We start from the raw sequence: 17039 nt of genomic DNA on the forward strand, positions 1-17039 counted from the left end.
TAAGGAACACCACGCTACCATATGCCGTCGACCTCTTAAACGCACATTACACAATTAAGTGTCACATTTTGATAATTACTAATCAGATGGACATCCTCTGTGTCATTAAATAAATACACCACTACTTTCCCATAACATTTATATTATATAACCATTACTCTCAAATACAACCGACTATAAACATACATACCATCCACAAAAAAGCAATAAATATTTCATGGAGGTATGAGATCCCCGAACTCTAGTTTTATATATGACAATAGGTTCGCTGCAATAATATAACATCGAAATCAAATGAAATGCATGCCATTTTAGATCCTAAGGTGTCCAACCTAATGTCGACTTTAAAGATGATATCCAGAGAGGACACGCAGACGCTTAAAAGCTACAGAAGGAATAATACTTATACAATAATTATTTTAGACATTTTTATGCTTCTTTGCTTTCCCATTTGCGGGTACATCATGCGTTCAGCACTTAATCAAAAGTAACAATTAGTAAAAGTAACAATTTCTTTAGCCTGAATCTCAATATTCGCTAACAACTGGAAAAATTGAAACTGCCAGACTTTTCAGAAAGCATTCGATGTCAGTGCACTAGTGACCAATGAAGAATCTGAAGTTGCCAAGTTACAACATTAGGTCATACATTCATATATAGACAATCGGCATACATCTCTTGTACTCATCTCATTTTTGTACACTGTTACTAAACCATGGCTGTTGACTTACCATGATGCCGTTTTGCACTTACTCTCCAGCAATAACACCCTGTAATAGGGCCTGCGGGTTTGGAAGCTGCTTTGTTGATGACGGTATTCGGAAATGCGACTGCTACAAAGGATATAGGTTTTTCGGCCTTTCCCAGTTTTGCTTAGGTAAGTTCTTTGCATGTTTCAACTACATAGCATTTGCAAGTATGTTACAATATTCTGTCATCAACAACCACTAAAGAGCTGCTCTACCACCGGCCCTACAGAGAGGACAGGCGTTATGTACAGTATTTGTAGAATCATTGCTTCGGAAAAATGTTTCCCCTTACCATGTAAACTCCTATGGCATGCTGATGACAATTAACGTATTCAGTAGAGCGCACTGGGACAACAACCAAGTTTTGAACTCTCGACCTTTTGGTCCTGAAGAAGGGTTTATAACCACGCACCCACATATACATTCAGGTAGCACTTGTCGAACCAAATTCCCATATTTTTACCAGTCCTGGTCAGGTTTGAAAAGTCTTCTGACGGTAAAAAATAATGTATGATCTTTTGCAGATGTCAATGAATGTGAAAATGGTTTGGATTATTGTTTGGGACGACCAGCCTGTGCGTCTAACGCAAGGTGCATCAACTCTCCGTATGGCTCGTACACGTGTCAGTGTCCCAGCGGCTATACTGGTGATGGGAGGACTGCGTGTGAGGGTAGGTCATCATCTTGTGTGATATATACATTTTAGTCCAAGTTTGTACGGTTTGGACGCTGTAGGGACAGTGGTTGTTATATACCGGGTCTAGGACAAGCTATTGAAAGATGAAGCCCATCCCTCGCCTTCCATCGCCTTTTACCTCCCAACCGAATGTATGACAAGCGATTTGTGTGTTCACGTCCACATGGCTTGGATCAACCAATCGACCAAGTTCAACAGTTCTTTCCATGATAAAATATTGGAACCTTTTGCTGCTGAAAATCTTTTGTTTCTCTTCAGATGTAAACGAATGTTTGTCGGCACCCTGTTCCGAGTTTGCCAACTGCACCAACACAGCAGGCAGCTACAGTTGTCAGTGTCAGGACGGATACATTGGGTCGGGCACCGTTTGCACAGGTGTGAATACAGTACATGACTCTATTTCGCAACCTTATTGAAAAACATGTAAGAAATAGGAAAATTGAAGGTGTTATAATCTCATCGATGAGCGGATCATAACGACTTACCCTATGAGGTAGATGAATATGTCAAGTATCAAATTAAATGTTTAAAACAATTGCGCTATTTTGATTTCTTCGCAATTTTGGTTAGGGATTGGAACTGACAAATCATACTAGGATTATTCATAGAAACAAATGGACTAACATCCGGGACACAGTTGTATGCGATCAAAATTTCAGAGAAAGAACGAGTACATGACTCGGAATCGAGAATAGCACTATGATCTTGTTTTCACATCTCTGATGGTCAAAAATTGGTTATTATTATGTTATCACCTAGAAATCAACGAGTGTAACTCCAACCCCTGCATCGGAGGAACATGTGTGGATAGGATCAACGGGTACAACTGCACCTGTCGGGAGGGGTTCGCTGGTGACACGTGTGAATTAAGTAAGTCTGTTTCTTCTGAAGTTAAGTTGAACTGTAATTTATCACAAAGCAGTAGGACTTACCCAGACAGTCCAACTCAAGTATTTGTCAAGTATTGAGCAATCGGTAGCTTTTAGCGTGACGTCACAAAAGAGATAGATTTCTCTTCCCTCGGAAAACAGTCGAAAATATAGGTAATTCATATTTTTGTATTGGAAATTGTACTTTAAGTTGGATTCAAAATGACTTTTGCCAAAACAACATGAATTTTCAAACTACGACTGTTTTAAATACTTTGAAGAAACATGAACTTGTATACTCACGAAAATCAGTGCGGTAAGTTTATGTCTTCTGAGATTGGAAAATACTATAGCTACAGGATATTTACCAACATATCAGAAAAACATTGCCACATGGCTGGAGAGAAACAGTGTCTTCCCTTTTTATCATGTCTTCTTCAGAATGTTCAAAGACTTCCTTTTTATTGCCAGATATCAATGATTGTGACCCTAAACCCTGTCTCAACAATGGGACGTGCAGTGACAGGATCAATGCGTACAGCTGTGACTGTGTGGATGGATGGGAGGGAAACAACTGTGAACAGGGTAAGATATATGCATTTCATTCTGTTTAGTGCCCGTATGCCATATTTGCATTATATTGCTTTCCCCTTTTCACTGGCTGCACAGGGATTGAATTGCTAAACTACGACCATCACATTTATGAAGATCCCCCCCCCCCCGACATTGTAATGTCAGATTTTTCTTAACCCTTGTAGTGCTGCCAAATTTTCACTTGTAGCACATGAAAGTAGAGATCTTCAGCTTTGTAATGATGTATACCTTTATAGGGTTATTTGGAATGTGAGTAACATAGTAGCACAGTAGCATAGTGAAAACAGTACCAACATATGCTTCCCAACATATGTTGAGAGCAGCACTACAATTAAAATGTTTTGAATAGGATTTAGTGGATAACGTTAGATATGTGTGCAACTAACAATACAGTAGGGGTAGGGAATGGGGTAGGGAATGGGAATTTCCTGAGCAGTCTTCCTAAGCCGTACTTCCCCTATTGGGTCAGTTAGTCCTTACAAGCTACGTAAGGAGAAGAGATGCTGTAACAGTTACAATAATATAGCCCGTAACCCTGGAGTGGCCTTTTGAGCTCAAATCGAAGTGGACTTCGGGTCTAGTTACGTGGTAACAATGTAATCGAGAAATAACCTGCCTGTCATTACTAAGTACAATTTGTCCCTTTTTTCCACAGATATCAATGAGTGCGTGTCCGATCCTTGTAACCGGAATGCTGATTGCAAAAACACAAACGGCTCCTTTACCTGCACCTGTAAACAAGGTTTCCATGGAGATGGATTTGAATGCACCGGTAGAATATTTCAACATTCTATTACCTAACTTATTTTGCAAGAAGGAAGACATTATGAAACTTGCTACGTACTTACCTTCTAACTCACTCTGTCATATCTGTACTTGTTATATGCCATATTGCTTATAAGGCTAGCATTCGAGATATTGACACATCTATGTGTCATATTACCTCTGAGTCAATAATACCCAATGTGTGACTATTGGTTGGTGCATAAGGGTAATGCTTATGAATGGCATGTACATAATGATATATCGACTGTAATTTGTCTTGGTACATTATCTGTCAAAGCACATTTCCTGTTCAGACGTTTTTTATACATTTGGTAATCCCCCCTCTTTTTCAATTTTGTTGGAGTATTGGAAATAGTCACTGATATATGTCAAATTTTAATGTTCTTTATTCTTACAGAAACCGATGAGTGTGCTTCCAGCCCCTGTCAAAATGGAGCAGACTGCATGGACGGACTGAGCAAGTACACGTGTGACTGTACAAGTGAATGGCAGGGTGTGAACTGTGAGGATGGTGAGTCATTCACATCGTGATGTTTGGACGCCTGGACACAAATGATAGTTAAGGGTTAATGACCCGCCTGAGGTGTGTTTGGTGTCATAACGCCTGGTCCTTTGCTATAACCACCGAATAATACCACCGAGTGAGCGAAGCCTTACTATGACTTTGCTCATAACCTAACTAGGGCGGTAAATCTCTGCCAGCTTTTCTGTGACATTCCCTGTGCTTGACAGCTCTTGAGAATCTCGTTCGCTATGAACTGAGACACGTCTTCCCCGAAGAAAGGCAACGCGTTTTCGTTCTCCAGCGCCATGGACGCTATTTATAAACTATATACTAAAGTTCTGGTTCCAAAGTGGCGGACAATGGCGATATTCATATTGTCATATGCGGATCGCTCAACTTGAATTGAGGGGTGCAAACAATTTTATTTCTAGTTTTTCCGTTTGAGTTGGACATAAATTGAAATCAATTTTATTGTTATAAATATTTCAGGTTATTTAATATTGGTTTAAGACGGGAAATGTTTTCTTTGAACAATAGAAACGCGCACTACCGATGTTAATAGAGGGAGCCGTCCCCCCTGCCATACCTGTAGGGGAATAACCCTACCTTAGTAGTAGATGTAATCATACTTTTCATTGGTCACGATTCTCTTTTTATCTCATTCTGATTGGTCAGAGTGGTTTCTGTCTGTCCTTCTGATTGGTTGAAACTTTCAAAAGTCATTAATGCACATGTGTGTTAATGAAACTATTAATGGACGGCTGTCAATGATTTTCCATCTGTTAAGGCGTCATAACCAACATGAAATGGGGCCTTCTGATTGGCCTACGTCCCCTGGATACACGATAATGGCAATTATCATATAGCCATTTCATATTTTTATAACGCTGTAATTAGTGTCAAATGAATTTCCAGATGTTTAATAGAAACGTCTAATCAGAAGAAGTATTCACAGAATATTTACTAATCCAAATAACACCCAGAAAAGAGTAATGATCACCCTCAGCAGAGAGGCATGTTCAATCAAACATTATAGTAGAGTAGATTTTGAAAGAATTGACATACCAAGATTGCAATGTTCGATTTTTTGGGTGAAAATTTTGGTTTCAAAATGATACCTGGTATCTTCTAGTGTACCAAAATAAACTAGACAAATATATTTAGTATAGCATGGTATATCATAGTATAGTATTAAGTATAGTTTCAAAAGATTATGCGTCACACAAGAATTTGTATGTCTCATATGGGTTTGTTTGGATAGGCTATATGACAATAAATTATCAGGATACCCCTGCTGTACTTGTGAACATACTACGTTTACTACGATAGTTCCAGGAAAATACGACTTTTTGTGCGCAGTCAGCCTAATAATATGTAAAATAAACTATGTTTGTTTGTCTTCAGATGTGAACGAGTGTCTTCTACACAAATGTCACAAAAACTCTAACTGCACTAACTCACCCGGAAGCTACACCTGCACGTGCCATGAAGGTTTCTATGGAAATGACCTAACAAAGGAAAACCTCATATGTAGAGGTGAGAAATAATGCATTTATTATTAGTCACTGACAGGTGCTTAGCAATATTACTCTGACTGTCTAATTGGTTGCGTTTTAAGTTGCTAAATCTATAATCACCTGGCAAATTAACGTAGAGGGAAGTCTGTGCGGCGAAACGGATAGAAGATTGAAATCGGAATCAGTAGGTCCCGAAGTCCTGCCCCCATGACGGTGGAGTGACACGGCTAATTTGTCAAAAAGGGTGCCAAAAACACCTACGGATTTGGCGCGCCAGTGTGTCAACATCTGCACATTTGCATTAGACCCGTAATTTAATAAACGAAGACGTTTTTATAGATAATTTTTTTGTAGCCCGTCGAAAATGATGTTGCTATTATGTCAACCTAGGTACTTAGCAGGCTCTACGATTTGGGCTTTTTAGGTTTATAATGTGTTTCTAGAATGTCATATCAATTCCACTGCACGCGGCTTCTTCTAACTTTCTAATGCCAATTGACAAAACGCTTCATGAAAAGGAATTTGAAGACCAATGCCGCCCAATATAATTAGTATATACCACAATCATGTATTATTCTGCACCATATTGTAAAAATCAGCATATACCCTTGATTAAGAAATAAAAGTTGGTTATCGTATAACAAACTGTCGTACTTTAAGTAACCATAATCAAAATGTGTTTTATGTCACAGAAATTATCCTGTTTCCATACGGAGAACAACAAGGAGACACATCGCTACCTGACACAAACGAGCACAAAGACATCTCACTACCATCATTGATTGAAATCAGTGTAGGGTTCCCCTTCTTTGGAGAGTTCTACTACAGCCTTTACGTAAGTTGGCCATCCTTTTCTCACGCCACCAAGACTTCATATAATTCTATATCAGTAGGTTATTTCAATCATGAAATGAATACGAGTAATGTTACTTGTTGATTTTGTATGTCTTTTCTATCTATTTGAAATGATTACTGCATGTAACGCTAGTACACCTTTATCCGCAGGGTAACCTATAACCGTTCTTTTTAAAACAAGGTATTTTGGGATATCAAGTAAAATGACGGTCTTTTCAAACTGCAATAGTTTGAAAATATAATGATTTGAAACCATTGTCCATTTTGACAGATCAGATATCCATAGGTACTTTTTTAATCAACACATAGGATATAGGTTACCCCACGGATAAAGGTGAACTAAATGTTAATTGTAATGTGTTACCACGACACTACTGATACAAAGGGCAATGAGGTTACATTGTGCTAAAGAAGGTATCTCACTTTCTTTGCAGTTCTCAGATAACGGATTGATAGTGTTCCCACCGACGGCGCAGTCCCGTGCACGGAGAGAACCGTACCCCAACCCCAGCCCGTTCAGTAGTGACAACACGGTACAGGCAGGGTTCCCTCCCATGATAGCAGCTTCCTGGGGAGATGTTGATCTAACAACTGACGTTGGGAAAGTGTGGTATCAGGTAAATGAAAATACATTCAAACAAGACTCGGTATTATTCGGTTTCCACAATACATAATACGTGTATCAGGTAACCGACTATTAACACGTCTCTGCAGTATTTACTATTTAGCTTAAAACAATTGGTCACCATATTCCTATAATTTTATCATATTTGTCTGGTAAAAAGTGTAACTAGCCAACATTACGAGACAACTGTTGCGGTATGAACTGAAGAGAAAGAACCAACTATTGCAAGACAAACTAAAGAAATGACCTTTTTTGAATGCCTTATTTTAAAGTCATAAAGTCATAATAAGTGTTGGAACTTTTGAAACATCTATGTCGAATAGAACGTAGTACTACCAAATTGAATAAATGGAAAGAAAGACTGGTAGGATTTCTAGGTCATTGGTGTTATCTTTGTGACATGACATGGCATTGCAATTCTAAACTTAATTCTAGGTCAGGAAAATACTACTGATCTAGTACCTCCGGTTTTTTTAATCCTTACCGTGTGATATCAAGCCGTGTGCACAATGGCTGATTCTCTCCTTCTGTTCCTAACAGGTGTACTCTGATGATAACTCTGTTGATGGTGCCACCCAAGCAATGTTTGACATGGTTACCGAGAGAATGAACCAGTCTTTCAGTGACACCTTTGTAACTACCTGGGTTCTGGTTGTGACTTGGGACAGCGTACCGTCCGTGGAAGCAATATACACCAAACAGAACGTAAGCTTAAGAATAAAGTATTTTACAACTTCTAGAAAAAATCATCACCATTATCTTATCCTTATCACCTTCATCATCATCATCATCGTCATTATCATCATAATTAGCACCGTTATGGTCATCTTTAACATCATCATCATGCTTTTCATTGTCATCGCCTTGTTGTGCTAGTTGCACGGATGTCTATACTTCACTTCCTCCACTTCTCTTAATTGGTCATTCTTTTTCAGCCAAACACGTTCCAAGCCGTCCTGGCCACAGATGGGTCAGACTCCGTTGCGTTCCTAACCTATAAGGAAGATGAGATGCTGTGGACCAATGAAACACAGAGCGTTGTCCTCGGCTACAACAGTGCTAACGGGGCAAACTTTGAAAACATTCAGCTGGCGAACCCTTACAGACCCGATCAAGTCAACGGAAACACAGGACTAAAAGGACGATGGGCCTTTAGGTTGGAGAGCGATGCAACAAGAAAAACGAACTACAAGAAGATGTGTCGTGACTGGTACAACGCCGAACCTGATCCTTCAGAGTGGATTTTTGGAGAAGGCCAGTGCCCTTGCACGCTGCTGCAGGCACTACGGGACCATCGCTGTACCCCCGTTACCCTCTCTCCCTCTGAAATCCCCAGTCTTCTTGCATCAATTGAAGGTATCGGATTGTTTATGTCCATTGTTCATGTATACTAAGCTCTTAAGCTAAGCTAAGCATTGTTACAGTAACTATCAAAAATTGTCGCAACAGCAATTAAAACGCTGATTAAGAAGCGTAATCAAAGCTTTTTTAGTGTTTAAAACTTTTATCCCGCTATCTGTATTGCCAATTTGCTAATTTTGTTAACATTACTCTGCGTACAGCTACTCACTAGATGAAAATATGTCCGAACGTTCGATTAGTCAGCGCAGGCACCGACAGTCATTCCTTTAACAATATGCATTAGATGACATTAAGGCATTGGATTTTCCTAATAATTTAGTCTCAATAATCGAAAGTTTGTCTCAGTGGTAGCTCATTTTCACGATGGCCCTCTTTCCTGTTATTCCCAGACTTGGAAGTTTGCCTCAGCCCTCTGTTTGCCAGCCCGACTGGTTCAAGTGTAGACTGTTGCTACAAGTTCCTGGCCTTGAACACTGAAATACCGCTGGCTGGAAGTCATCACAGATACCTACGGCATTCCCAACGAAAACATTACACCGGTAGACCTGCATTTCACTTTTACTCAATATATTACTCATGCTTAATTTAGGTCCAATGGACAATGCGCTGTTATCCACTGTGTCTAGCGTATGTTATCTGTATCTGTCTGTCTGTATAGCCGGTGTAACCGCCGTTCGGCGTAACACACCAACTTCGCAGGCACGCGGCGTGGCAGCAGCAGGTTATATTACACCGAACGACCCGTCACACCTAACTTTTGCAAATCTATCTGCAAGCGTTCTTTGAAACTACCAAGAGAAGGTAGAACCCAAATGGTATTGAACCCAAATCTCTGTTTCCAGTGCCTTTACCTAGTAACCAACAGAAGTCAATTGGCCTATTTACACCATTGTATGTAAGCGAAGAAAGACATTAACGAATTATTTTCCAAGGATGCAATTTGCCGAGAATGCCAGGAATGGAACCTATGACCTATCATGAACACAACATACACGTGGTTACTATGTTTCATGTTTTCAAGTGTCAGTTAGCAACGTTTCTGTCAGTTTCAGGCAAAATTAGAGCATAAAGTCCTTCACGTTCTGTACAAACTTCCTCATCTTTGTTTTGTTTATAATTTTAGATGAACGCTTTTTAATCATCACATATGGCATGAAAATGATCTTTGTCTTTCAGGCCTTGACGTAAACCCCAAGTCCTGGTGCTGTAGTCTGTCTGACGATGAAGACTTCTGTAACATGTACTATGAAAAGAGGCCTCCGAACAGCTGTTCTTCTTACTTGCCACTACACCTAGGTAAGTGCGTCTTTGGAGATCTCATACATTATGTATTTATTCCGTTTTAAGATTACGAAAGTTCCAAGAATGCATAATGCCAACATAATTATCGAATTTTATTACCTGTTGCTATTTTGCTCCGCAAATTGTACTATGCTTCGGCTATTTACAATTCTCTGTTGACACAATTTCACTTGTTCTCATCTTCACCTCTGCTGTTGGTTTATGTTTCTGTCTTGATGTGTATCTACACCATGTCCAAGGTTGCAGTGTATTTCAGAGTGTAAAACCGAAATGGTGTCACATCATTACCGTATATGATTCAATTGAAAGAAAGGCAAGTATCAATAATTAGTTAAAATTTTGGGTCTACAATGTTCACCCGGTAACATTTTTCAGCCATAACTTGGGGAGACCCTCATATGAAGACATTTGACGGACTCGCCTACACATTCAACGGGTTAGGCGAATTCAACCTTGTCAAGACGAGCGGGACTGATGTCCAGTTCAGGCTGCAGGGCCGCACAGAGAAAGCCATCGGGACTCAGGGAGCTGCCGAGGCTACAGTCTTCACGGCATTTGCGTCCAAACAAGAAGGCTCATCAACGGTAACTCCTTATTCTATGTAGACTTGGCAAATAAACGAGTTCATGGTTCAAGGTGTGTAAGCAGGGGAATGCTGATGTATATCGCTTCGAATTTTTATTTGGAAACATAAATAAGATAATTGTTAGCATTTGGCCTATCATGCTTACTCTCTCTACCGTCACAGTTTAAAAATGGGTCCCGCCAGGTAGTTTGTGGGCTGTTAATTTTGCAGTTTCCCTATATATGATGCATAACACTGCGGCCACTAGGCATTTTTCAAGGCACGGCCTCATCCCTGTATATCTTTAAACTTGCCGTTAAAATCAACCCGGGACCCAGAGACAAATAGACGCAATACCATAATCGTGAGAACGCTGAAAAGTACCCTCCAAGTATCCGACACTTTGCAAATAGGAACGTAGCATGATGCAGGATACTGGTGCTGGGCGTTTCTAATCCATGATGAAATACATGGATGAGGTTTCATCTGGCTTCCTAGACATTGAATAGCCACCTTTATAACTCAATGGCTACCCAGAATATATATGGAGAAGATATTGAGAAAATCATGTGACTGAGTATGGAGAGCAAGAATAAACGTGCCTTGAGAAATGAGGATGTATCATACAGTATTGCTAAACTTATTTTTAAGTGGATGATTCGTTAAGGATATTTTTAATCGTGTTTTTTTGTTTAGGTTGAAATGGGCTTGAACGAAGACAGGACTAACATGACACTAATGGTGGATGGACAGTACATCAACGTCACTGACCTAGAGCACAACGGTAAGGCATGATCATTAGAATTTCTACCTTATTCATACGGGGTGTGTGGCATTTGGAGCCTCCACTAACTATGATGTCGCATAGTGCCTGACCAACCTATGATAAAGCCACAGGCTTGTGAATGTTGCTATAACTTAAGTGGAAAAATTTAAGATATTTCAACAAAACCATTCTGAATATGGTAAGAATAGATACGAAAGACAAACACGGTTCTTTCGGTACTACGTTGATCAGACGTTTGCTCTCTATTACAACTGTGACGAAAAATGTCAACATGAGTATGGCGACATCAAACTGCTGCGAAATAAAGTTTTGGGGTAATTTTGAAGAGAAAAAAAAACGAGGTGCCCTCATCCTGGACCCAGACCAATATTATTTCTGGTACCTGTAAGCAAACTTTTTGTTAGAAACCCCAACGTGCCTATCATTCACATACCGGTTACGACACTGTAGACACACGCCGTGATAAAGAAACATACAATCTGATGCGGTTACAAGGTGGTAACGATGTATCCTTCTGACTATTTTTTTTTCATCCAGGTGCGCAGCGTTTTGCCAATGTGACCCTTCAGTACAATTTCAACTCTAACCGGACAAGTGTGGTCGCAACCTTCTCTTCGGGGGTAACAGTGACAGTAACGCCCCAGAAACGCATGTTGAATGCAGAGATCGGATCTCCCGAGTCTTTAGAGAACACCACCAGAGGTCTCCTTGGTATGTTGATTAATTGCTCGTAACGATAGCACAATCTATGATAGCAAACAGCTATACAACTCATATTAGGTAAGCTGTTTTTCCTTGTGTGCCTCTATCCAGTATAGGTAATTAACTTAAGTGGGTATTTGGCATTTTGTTTACATCTAAATAGTATGAATCTGCAAACGATGGCCATTGAATATCGTTGAAGAGATTCATTAGTCTCGTATGGGCACGTTTAGTAGGTATTTTAGTGTTTTTATCTTGAAATGTACGTCACTGTTTGGAGACAAAATCCTGTTAAACGTTGTTCATCAAGGGTTTTATTAAGATACTTTATAATTTGTTACCAAATTTATAAACACCATTGATATAAATATACGTATTTTTTCAGTGTTTTAGGCAATTAAGTTTCACAGTTTATCACCTACATGTATTTAACTATTGCTGACACATTCAGATAATATACCGATTATGGTCTAATGACATAAGATATATCACCTAAAGATCCAATTTCCCTGTAGACTTACATGTGACATTTAACAGTAGGTCAATTTGAAGTGTTGTCTAATGGACTGTACAGATTATAAGCTTCTCAGCTATTATAGACAAATCTCATCATCATCATCATCATCTGTCGTCCCTGGCGGGCGGGGTGAGGCGTTGCACAACTTCTCTCCACAGCACTCGGTCTTTCATGGCTGCTCCCAAGTCCTCGGTGTCAATCCCAGTGTCTCTGGAATGTATTGTCGCGATTACACGTTCATGTATTCCTAGGTGTTTGGAACGGCAACATTCTTGACGACTTCACCTACCCTAACGGGACGGTACTGCAGCCTCCAGACGACAGAAACCTGACAGAGGAAGAAATCTTCCCGTGGGGATTATCTTGTAAGTATATGTAACATGATTATGGCATTGACTATGTTTGCCATTTTAGCGCTTGTCAACAGTATATCGATAATATAGACTGATTAACGGGGAATCTTACATGTACAATAACACAAATATATTATATTTCATTTCTCAATCCATAACACTTAATACCAGGGGTACATGGTTCCACATATCACCCAATGATATTAGCAAATATGTATTCATGGATTATTTACTAGACGGTCTAAGAGTTTCGTGATAAGATTTCTTCTGTTAGGCAGGTGTTTTAATTCCACATACAAATCCTTCTCATTAAAAGCACTCTATGGCTTCTCTTCTTAAATCAATGCTAACTAAGCAACACCCTGTATGTTTTTGTCCCTTTTTGTTTGCAGGGCAAATCAGTCAAGACGAAAGTCTGTTCACGTACAAGGATGGACAAGACGCAACTTCCTTCGCCAACCCAGATTTCAGGCCAAAGTTTCTGAGCCAACTACGAAATACTGTCCCTGGCGAGAAACAAAGTGAGGCTGAAGATCTATGTGGCTCAAATGTTGAATGTCTCTTTGACTTCCTCAGCACAAATGATACCGAAGTTGGGGAGCAAACCAAGTCTAGTATTGAGACTTTCGATTCAGATGCAGAGAAGTTGGGTAAGTCTATGGCACTTTTTTGAAAGCTAGTAAGACCCCCTTTTCACTAGACGGCGATTGCGCTGCGACCTAAATAGGATATGTGCAACCTTCGCTTTCATACTGAGTATATTATACTAAATGTAGAAATGTGACTGAGAAAACAACAAATCACACAAATCGTAGTTTTGTTTCTATGCAATTCGTTAAGCGATCTGGCAAATTTAAGATCGCAGAGAGAGCGCAGCGAGAGCGCTGTTCTAGTGGATAGGGGGTATAAGTATTTTTTTGGCATCACTGCTGTATAAGAGTAGAAGAGTACAACCCCTAACCCGCTTGGGGCTGCGTTGAAAAAAAAATGTATTAACTCTCTATGTCTATCTATGTCTATATGGGTTAAGACTTAATGTTGGGACTGCATCTGTATGCAGTGACACCCATGCACAATGACACCCGTACAATTTAGATTAAGCAAAAATGACTTAAAAACATGACAGATGTTGCAACGATACGTCAGTTGAATAGAACACTTGGTTATAAGAAATAATCTCGTTTTTCCATAACTTAATCTTTATATTTCTGTCCAACAGCCAATTTTCCACCCAACATCACGGTCAATGCCACAGTGAATGGGGTGGTTGGACAAGTGGTTGAACTTCAGGCTACTGCGAAGGACCCTGAGGACAATCCCGTGACGTATTCAATTGGCAATGTCAATGCCATTCCTGGGGCGACCATCAATCCTGGTATGGATTTTGTGCAATATCTGCAAGCAAGAATTAGTTTTTTGTCATCATGAGGCATTCCTTTGTATTTTCGTCCGATCGAAAACACCATTGACTTACGTTATTACTTTTTATTGAATACATATGGACACTTTCTTTTTGTTCTTTCTGTTTATTATATGTTGATGAACGAAAATGTGTCAGAGGTGGTATAACTAGTTGTTAATCGGGCATAACAGCCCAGGTCGTGTGGTCATTTGTCGACGCTACTTATCAGGTACTTAATAGATTGTGGAGTTTTATTTTGAAATTCGTTCTACCTGTATCGGTGATACATTTTGCATATGATTGTTAGCTTCCTGTGGTGTAAGACAGGACATGAATGGGCGCATGGTATCGCAATCATAACCTTATATTCATACTGAATAAAGTTATGAAATACCCGCGAACAATAGATATTTTAGAGACTTTGATTATTTTAGAGACTTTGACCACTTGGGATTTCGAAAACGTTTTTTTTTTCTAGTTACCGGTTTCCTTTCGTGGAGACCCACCAGCCTTCTACCTGTGCAACTGGAGATTGTTGCCAGAGACGACAGAGGTGCATCTTCGTCGTCTTACCCGATGGTGAAACTCTGTGACTGTAAAAATGGCGGAACCTGCAACTTTGTCACCGTCGACTTTACTGGAGAGATCAACCCGGTTGGACAGTTTCAGGTTTGTCAGGAAAAAAAACTTTAATACTTTGTTAATCATATGTTCATGAGATATTCGTTCCATATTGTTGTTCGGTATATGGGCGAGGGTTTTCAGTCCCTTTATCCCATGTCTTGACTACCTCGACGATTCAATCATTTTTCTATACTGTACAAAATATGAAATTAATATGTTTTTGACTAATATTTTATTAGCTGTTAGCCCTTTCTTTCGCAAGTGCAGCTGCCCTGTATTTGATTAATAGCTCCATTGACCTACCTTAACGTCAGTGTTATTGCTTTGTATTGCTGTCAACATTACATACATGTAGCATTAGTATGGTTTGTATTTTATATGGTTTACTGCATCTCACGTATACATCTCAGGTAATTATGGTAATTATGAGTGGAAATTACCAAAATCATCATCATCATCATCATCAGTAGTATACTGCTACTGATGATGATGATGATTAAGGCTTTATAATTAATAACGAGATTATATATGACGCATACAATTTTTTGAAACATTGATACTCAATGTTTCAAAGATAGAAATGCATTTTTTTAATTTTTAATTTTTTGCCCGTTACTATGACCAAGGCTCACGTCAGAGTTTTACCTTCATGAAATGAATAGTTTTTGGCTCCGTTTGAGTGTGTATGTGTGTGTGTCGGGGTGATAATTCAAAAAATCTCCTGATAAGCTGGGATGATTCTTTGTGGGTAAGTGTTGTGAACGCAAACGTCATGGTGAATTTTCTCCTAGCAGCTGACTTTCTGCAATAAAACCTACGGGTCTTTGGTCCTGGACATGCTGTTGTCTTGTTTTAAAGGTTGTTACCTGCTCGTGCCCTGAAGCCTACACCGGAGAGTTCTGTGATGATGATAAGGATGAATGTGAGGAGGACCCGTGTTATCCAGGTGTGGTGTGTACAGATAACGTGGCACCTGCAGCAGGCTTCACCTGTGGGCCCTGTCCTACCGGTCTGAGTGGAACTGGTGAAAAGTGCTATGGTAAGTTATGCCAACGTTTACTTTCTACTAAAGGATTAGCATGAGCATGTGGTATCTGTGAATACTTCTAGCAGGTTGGAAAACCACTGGATAAAAATATTCTTTAATTACAGCCCAGATTATATATAGTCACAGCCGATATCATAAAAATAATGGTAAACAAAATATCCCTTCAATACTTGTTTCTCTACATATCTTCAAGTATATCCACATGAGCTTAATCATTTCCACTGCTTATTTGACATTTGATCAAACAGCCGGGATATTTTTTTTTCCTCTTAAGTTTACACTACGCTGCCGGGATGCGTTGCGTAAATATGTGGAATCGTTCTTTGACTTATTTGTATTAATTTCATTAATTTCAATTTGTATTATTTTTTTTTTTAAATTTCCTTCGGTAGATATCAATGAGTGTATCCAGGGTCAGATATGTGAACAGCCTCATAACTGTGAAAATACTCGGGGTAGCTACATTTGCGGATGTGACTTTGGATACAACGTGGATAGCAACGGCTTGGACTGCAATGGTAATAATCAGGATTACTTCTATAATTCACAATGTAATTGACAGAAAACTTTGTTCTGTTTGCGATTTTATACAAGATGTGTACAAATTGATTTCACTGCTTATTTCATATGGTGGTATTCAAGCCAAAACAGTTAACATGCCACTAAATATAATTGATTCCATGTATAGAATAGAAATTCACGAGCTAAACGTATTTTTGTTTTGTTTATTTTTGTTGATCAAGACTCCCGCTATTAAAAGCAACATTGACGTCAAATTGAATCCGTCATCTTGGATCACTTCCATTTTTTTTAGCATATAACCCCGAAATACCATGAAAATTGACTTTAAACGTTCATATGAATGTTTTTCAACAACCTGTCCAAAATATTGAATTTTGACAACGAAAGAGCATTTGCATAAATTTTGCATGTTTAATTATTCATTCTAAATGAAATCATATTAGATATTAATGACATATTAAAACCAGCATGGTTTAGCAAGATTGTTGCCATTTAATTTTGGGAAAAGTCACTTAGTTTGGTTTCCTTACACAGGTCGTTCGTCAGCAAAGTTGGCACCGGCACTTTTAATCTCGATAATCGGATAGGGTTAATGTAAATGTGAATTTTGAGCTCCCACAATTTTTTAGTTGAGGCAACATAATCCTAGTTTTACACT

The 17039-nt window shown here is 39.2% G+C and overlaps 1 protein-coding gene across 1 annotated transcript in view; it reads left to right on the forward strand.

Annotated features, from left to right (window-relative positions):
• Positions 1 to 17039, forward strand: part of LOC118404933 — an 81357-nt gene that overhangs the window by 45866 nt on the left and 18452 nt on the right. The window contains exons 20-42 of the mRNA XM_035804318.1: positions 761 to 877; positions 1274 to 1420; positions 1705 to 1821; positions 2206 to 2316; positions 2787 to 2900; positions 3565 to 3681; positions 4093 to 4206; positions 5605 to 5736; positions 6410 to 6552; positions 7007 to 7189; positions 7738 to 7902; positions 8133 to 8553; positions 8949 to 9098; positions 9736 to 9855; positions 10237 to 10445; positions 11123 to 11210; positions 11751 to 11924; positions 12684 to 12797; positions 13178 to 13435; positions 14005 to 14160; positions 14666 to 14856; positions 15670 to 15850; positions 16252 to 16377. Of these exons, the coding sequence (XP_035660211.1) occupies positions 761 to 877; positions 1274 to 1420; positions 1705 to 1821; positions 2206 to 2316; positions 2787 to 2900; positions 3565 to 3681; positions 4093 to 4206; positions 5605 to 5736; positions 6410 to 6552; positions 7007 to 7189; positions 7738 to 7902; positions 8133 to 8553; positions 8949 to 9098; positions 9736 to 9855; positions 10237 to 10445; positions 11123 to 11210; positions 11751 to 11924; positions 12684 to 12797; positions 13178 to 13435; positions 14005 to 14160; positions 14666 to 14856; positions 15670 to 15850; positions 16252 to 16377 (3648 nt within the window). The remainder of the gene's footprint in view (positions 1 to 760; positions 878 to 1273; positions 1421 to 1704; positions 1822 to 2205; positions 2317 to 2786; positions 2901 to 3564; positions 3682 to 4092; positions 4207 to 5604; positions 5737 to 6409; positions 6553 to 7006; positions 7190 to 7737; positions 7903 to 8132; positions 8554 to 8948; positions 9099 to 9735; positions 9856 to 10236; positions 10446 to 11122; positions 11211 to 11750; positions 11925 to 12683; positions 12798 to 13177; positions 13436 to 14004; positions 14161 to 14665; positions 14857 to 15669; positions 15851 to 16251; positions 16378 to 17039) is intronic.

This window comes from Branchiostoma floridae, chromosome 17 (assembly GCF_000003815.2).
Source record: "Branchiostoma floridae strain S238N-H82 chromosome 17, Bfl_VNyyK, whole genome shotgun sequence".
Lineage (NCBI taxonomy): Eukaryota > Metazoa > Chordata > Leptocardii > Amphioxiformes > Branchiostomatidae > Branchiostoma > Branchiostoma floridae.